The sequence below is a fragment of the Centroberyx affinis genome, unplaced genomic scaffold (assembly GCF_046629955.1).
Source record: "Centroberyx affinis isolate AG114_WGS23_722 - 3 ecotype Tasmania unplaced genomic scaffold, CSIRO-AGI_Caff_v1 ptg001571l_1, whole genome shotgun sequence".
NCBI lineage: Eukaryota > Metazoa > Chordata > Actinopteri > Beryciformes > Berycidae > Centroberyx > Centroberyx affinis.
Genome location: NW_027280022.1, coordinates 175,315 through 181,417, shown reverse-complemented (window position 1 = coordinate 181,417; position 6,103 = coordinate 175,315). Strand labels below are relative to the sequence as shown.

Genomic DNA, 6,103 nt, shown 5'->3' with positions numbered 1-6,103 from the left:
GTTGAACTTTGGTAGTACCTTGGGTTGTGTAGCTTGCTGGCCATGATATAAAAATCTGTGATTCTCTGTTATCTGTTGCTCTGGTAGAGGCAATGAGAGAATTGTATGGAGGAACAGGTCTCAAAATCACACTTTTAGCACATAAGCTAACACGAACAAAGCAGATTCTGACAATAAAAACTAGTCCTGTTGCTCAATTGTGGTTAAGTGAATCGCTTTCCTTATGTTTATTAAACCTTTCAGTTTCAGCAAGTGTAACATCAGAGAGAATTTATGCCAATGGAATGAAGAAAATAATAAGTTTACCAATAATTGTAAATAGGCAGAAAAAAGTGGGAGACAGAACTTTGACAAAGCAATTTCTGCCAATATATAAAAGTCTCTCACTTTTTTTCCCACCTTTTTACAATGGCATACAATGGCAGTGAATGGAGAATTTGTGGTTATATCATGGCCACACTTGGTACTACCAAACTTCAACATCACTTTAAGTGCGTTTCTGTGTGCACATCAGTATGGGCGTGTGATCAATACATACCATACAGAGGATGAGTAGATTGAAGAGCTTTATTCATCTTATTGATTTTGCTGCTTATCTGATGTAGGAATTTTGCAAATTCACATTAAGTATAATACAGTATATGTATTAGTAAATACAAGGAACATTCAGTATTTCTCAGCTCTGTACAGTTCAGTCCTGGTGCACGGTCAGTCTTGTCACTATGCGCTACATTACCAGGGCTTTATGATATACACAATGTTTTCCATCCTCGTCCTCCAATTTTCCCTCAGACCCCCCTTCTCCTCCTTGTATGATTACTGTACTTGGTTACTTTCAAGTGCAATGTCAGGACATTTAAGTCACCTTCAATTGGGTTTACTCTACAAGTTAGTCAATGTCTTGTCAGCTTTACTAAATCTCTCATCTCTATCACACTAAGCAAATACTGTCCAAGGAAAAACCTCCGTTTTCAGTCACAGTTTCTGTCAGGGAGACTAACTCTGAGGATAGCCTTGTCTACATTACAATAAACAAGGGGCTTAACAGTTGGAGAGAGCAATAGTTTCACTTTGGCCCAGGTAACATATAATAATATGTTCAGGTTGAGGAAAGGTCATTATATGGTGATGGCTAATATTGAACACATCCATTAAACCAAAATATCTTAGTATCAAGAAGCAAAATGGAGATGAAGCCCGATGTGTCAAATTCAGAGGAGATGCAAATTTGGACATTTAGATTGTTTCTGTTTGTAGTCACAGTAGTTCATCAGGTCCAACCCAAACAGCTTCCCTCACAGGTTAGTGACATAACATCTTGCTGGTGCAATTTTCCATTTATTCAAGACAACTCGGAACTTGCATGTCACTTCCAAGTCTTGACCCTGCAACACTGATCTCCTTCAGTTCAAGACTGGATAAAGATGAGAGCCTTTCCAGTTCTGAGTCGTCTTAAAGGCAATTTCAGTTAGCGTTCCCTGTGCATGTCCCACTTTCTAAATGGCCCACATCTATCAGTACACCCGACACTATTGTGAATAATTTGTTAATTGCACCAAGTACCTCAGCAAGGCACCTCCCTTCCATTTACCCTCCTAACCTTTTTTAAACCGGGGCAGCATTTATATTGTAAGAAAGTCCCATTCACATAGATTTTGTACAGTAAGCCTTCCAGGCTTTAACTAAAATCACAACTATAAAATGACAAATTATTAACAAATAATACAAAAACAACTACAGAAGGCATACTTTAAAAAAACAACTAAAAACAAAAATAAACATCATCAGCGGACACCTGAAGTAGTTCCCAGGCACTTGTGATGCAGAATAGATACATTACTTACATACTTAAGTGCTACAATCTAACTTAGCAGGACAAAAAGAGACAAAGAATAATACCGTTTACAATTGTTATGAGGAAATAAAAATATAACAACCCTTAAAGAGTAGAGTGAGAATACCTTCATTCATAGTAACACTACTGCACAAATCACAGCAGGCTAGTGGTTAATAACAATGTACAGACTGTACTCAACAGTACCAGATAGACTTGGTGACATACTGTAAGTTAGTTCAACATAAAAAAATATTTCCTCCTTCAAATGTTTTCCCATGAAGCAGACATTGTGGGGAAAAAAAGGAATAATGTAAAATGTGAATGAGTGCTAGGGGGGAAATGTGGTCCTTTTTTTTTAGATGGTGTGATATAATAATGCTATCATAATAATAATGTTGAACAAGCATGCTTTGACAATTTAACCCAAATATGTGCAACACAAGACAATGTAACAAAGCACGTTTAGCAATGAATAGGGGAATGCATGCTTTTGCTTAAATGAGTTTTAAGTATCACTTTAACATTTGAGTAAGCCAAACCTTTGAATTTCAGTTCTGCTCTTTTCCTCTTTCCCTAGATCTGAATTCATCCCACATCCCTTGACTTATGTCTCCAACGACTTGCCTTTTATTCAGAGGTCATTGTTGCGAACAATGAGGAAACTAGACACCCTTTACTTTTTCTCTGACCTGCTTCCCTCTCTCATTCACCTGATTGAAGGATTGTCAGTCGCAAGAATCACCGCTTTGGATAAAAACACACTCTCGAAGACAAGATTCCTCAATTATCACGATTGTTCGTGCTTCAATTAATTAAGAGGGCAGGATGCAAAGTAATGTATTAACACAGTCACTCAAGATACCCTGAGAAATGAAGCAAAAAAGATAGAAAACCCTGGATTTTTGTTTTGCATCCTGTTCATTCTGTTCAACTGTATGTTCATGTGCATTTTGACACGGTGTTTGTGCACTGGTTGAGTATGAGTTGCTAGTTTCTACATGCTGTTTCGTTTACTGTTACGGTAGCATTTCACCATCCATAACACACATTGCAAATCATATGATGTTTGACATAGATTTCAACATTTCTGAAAGACACACAGTTGCCTTTACATTGGCTATTAACCATGAGATTAAACAGTATATGGTCCCTCATAAGAGTGCTCGATATATGGCAGGATATTCCTTGAGTCAAATTTCTCCTAGTATGAACAAGAGAGTGTTAATGCATACTGATGTGCGTGTGTATACCTGTGTACAGTACATACATGCATGGTTACATACCTCTGTGTGTGTGTGCGTGTGTGTGTGTGTGTGTGCATGTGCATGTATGTGTGTATACATGTGCACTTGTCTGCCTATGTACAGGTACGTTGTTTGTTACTGGGTGAGTTTTGAATTCCACGTCCTTTGCTATCTGGGTCAGTGTAAAGGGCCTGTGTGGGAGCTCCTGTGTTATGCAGATAGGCCTGAGCACATAGGATGGAGTCATGTTGCCTCAGTCAGTGATTTGCCCCACAGACCACCTAGCTGGCAAAGTCCAGCCAGCAGTTCTTATATAGCACTTGTCGGAAAAAGGAAAAGTCTGCAGTAATCATTTAAGACAATGTTGAACAGCTGGACTTGAGGTTAAATCCCTGCAACAGCTAATGCGTGTAATGCATGTCCATGAATAGCCAAGTGTCCTGTCACATTGTTGTTGACCAAAACACTGAACCCCTCACTCATCAGCTTAAAGTCTTAAATATACTATAAGGAATTGTGTAAAATAATGGCGAACAGCTGGATTTAAGTTCAAATTTCGCTGAAGAAGAACAGGTTCAAACATCCTTGCTCAGGCAGTCATGTTTGTAAAGATCCGGGTCCAGGTTTAGAGTAAGATCACATCCGGTAGTTGTAGTAGCAGGCACAAGCCATTTGTCAACTTATATTCAAAAAAGTCTTATAATAATATGGCATGTAAATAATGCCCCTCCTCAGGTAATTGTCTTGAGAAGTTGACGTTTCTTTGGTAGCATAGATCAGAAAAGTAAAATGTAGAGATACAACACTGGTTTATGAATGCTATACTGTAAGTAAGGGCAACACTATGCATGTTTTGAGACTTGAGGAATGGTGAAGCAAAGAAACAAGGTGTCAGAATAAAAGAGCCAGGGATCCACTGTAAATTCGGTTGAAACAGAACACACTCCCAGTCAGTTTTTTTTTATCCCATTGCTACTTCAGGGTTCATACTGTGCGAGTCAGAGAGTGGTGTGTGTGTGTGTGTGTGTGTGTGTGTGGGCACGTTGGAAAGACAGGCGAATATCCAGGCTCACAATGGAATGATTACACGGCCATTTTAGACCTGAAGGGGTGGAGTGGGTAGAGATATTGTCTTTTGTCATGGTGTGAATTTTGAAGTATGGAAACCGATGATTATGATCACATCCTGATAGTTACAACCTTGAGAGAAGGGTTTTGGCATTGATCTGATTAGATGAGCTGATAGTCATTGGCTTTGTCTAATTTCTGACATGTCCTAGTATTATCCCTTGCTTAAAGATCAAATGATTCGATTGGAATCAGTGTATTTGATCATCAGTGGAATTGCTGGCTTCATGAGGGAATAGCTTAATGAATCAAGCGGTTCTAACATGAATTATCTGGAGTGAAGCAATTTTAGAATATTTTAAAGTTAAGGGTCTAGCGGCTCCCTCATGGTTAAAGCCTAAATCACACGACGGATGTGGCGGTGGGCTTGGCAGCGCCGAGGCTGAGCACCAGGCTCTGGGCGATGTCGTCTCGGTTGATCTTGCGCAGCGCCGTGCACAGCGTGTCCATGCTGGCGCAGTCCTGGCTCGCCCAGTCGGACAGCAGCGCGCAGACGGGATGCTCCTCCTGCCGGAAGGTGGCGATGCGCTCCTCCTCGTACCCCAGCAGGCCCGCCAGGTTGCACCAGTCGCTGTCCTCCATGTGGCTGGGGTCGTCTCCTTCGCAGCCCCGGTACAGCAGCTTCTCTACCTCCTCTCTGGTGTGGAGAGGGAGGAGCAGACAAGGCTCTTCATCCATGGTGACGACTGCAGGGGGTAAAAAAAAAAAAAGATGTAAAGAAATGTTCATCTCATCTTATTCATTTGTTGACAAAATGTTGAAAAAATGCCAGCTTCTCAATTTAATCTGGGAGTTATTACATTTATTTTTGACAAAAGGTGAGGACCATGAATCATCCACCACTGACTGACTTTATTCAATTAAAGGATTAGGTTAGCATGAGCAGCGATAGCCACGATAGGGCTGAATAGACAAAGAAAAGAAAGAAAAGAGTGCCACCTACAGAAACTCAAACTTCACAGCACTGGTAATAAAAAACAAGAATCTCACAGATTACCTCTTTAGTATATTGCTAAATCTAGATGGAGTACTGTATGATGTATGTTCTGTCTGACAACTAATTCCTCCTCATACAGTTTGACGTTATGTTTTCTTTTCCTTGCCATTAGCTGGGCCAAGCATGTGGATTTAAAAGTCCTAAATTCTCTCAAACTGGTTTGTCAGGGCAGGACTCCAAACCGCCAGGAGCGAGTGCTGCCAGAAAACACACGTTGTAGTGCTGTCAGAGTTGTTACCCTTGCTTGCTGATTTGCTACAGTACAGGCTTGAGAGGTCGTATGCAAAGTGGAGTTGACGAAGCCACCAGACGGCTCATTCCTGAGGGGAAATTCTTTCCTTTCAGCCGACACGGTGGGACTGTTCAGGGTGCTGCTAATGTGTACACAACAACCCAAAAATCAGGTTAGCTATCCATCACACTTGTGGTAGCCTCAGACTTTGGTTTAGACCAAAATTTTAACTCTAATAAATCAAGAGAGGAATTCAGTTTCAATTCCCCCTTTTGAGCAACCACTGAGCCTTTCTAGAGCCTTTCTTTTGTGTTTTGGCGTGACCACAACTCGCCTGAATAACTGTTTAAGTCTATGACGATACAACTGACGTGGTGCATAACACTGTATTTCTTGGCATTGAGGGAGTGGCTTCTGTTGCATTACAGTAAGACACACCATTGCCCTGTTATTGCATATGTGTGTGTGTTAGTGTGTGTAGTGTGTGTTAGTGTTACCTGTCTGTGCCTGAGTCTGGCCCTGTTGCTCCTGCAGGCTTTGGCTGTCCACAGAAATGCCACTGTCGCTGTGCAGCTTCTCTCCCTCGGGTGATGGTGTCTGGTTCTGGTTGGCGGTGCAGTTGTTGGCTCCTTGCTTATTCTGCTTACAGCTGTTCCACCTGCAAT

The 6,103-nt window shown here is 41.1% G+C and overlaps 1 protein-coding gene across 1 annotated transcript in view; it reads right to left on the bottom strand.

Moving 5' to 3' along the window:
* Nucleotides 1–266: 266 nt before the first annotated feature.
* The window catches only part of ngfrb (nerve growth factor receptor b), a 29,763-nt gene continuing 23,926 nt past the window's right edge, over nt 267–6,103 (bottom strand). The window contains exons 5-6 of the mRNA XM_071527707.1: nt 5,936–6,096; nt 267–4,895 (exon numbers count right to left, since the gene is read on the bottom strand). Of these exons, the coding sequence (XP_071383808.1) occupies nt 4,552–4,895; nt 5,936–6,096 (505 nt within the window). The 3' untranslated portion in view covers nt 267–4,551. The remainder of the gene's footprint in view (nt 4,896–5,935; nt 6,097–6,103) is intronic.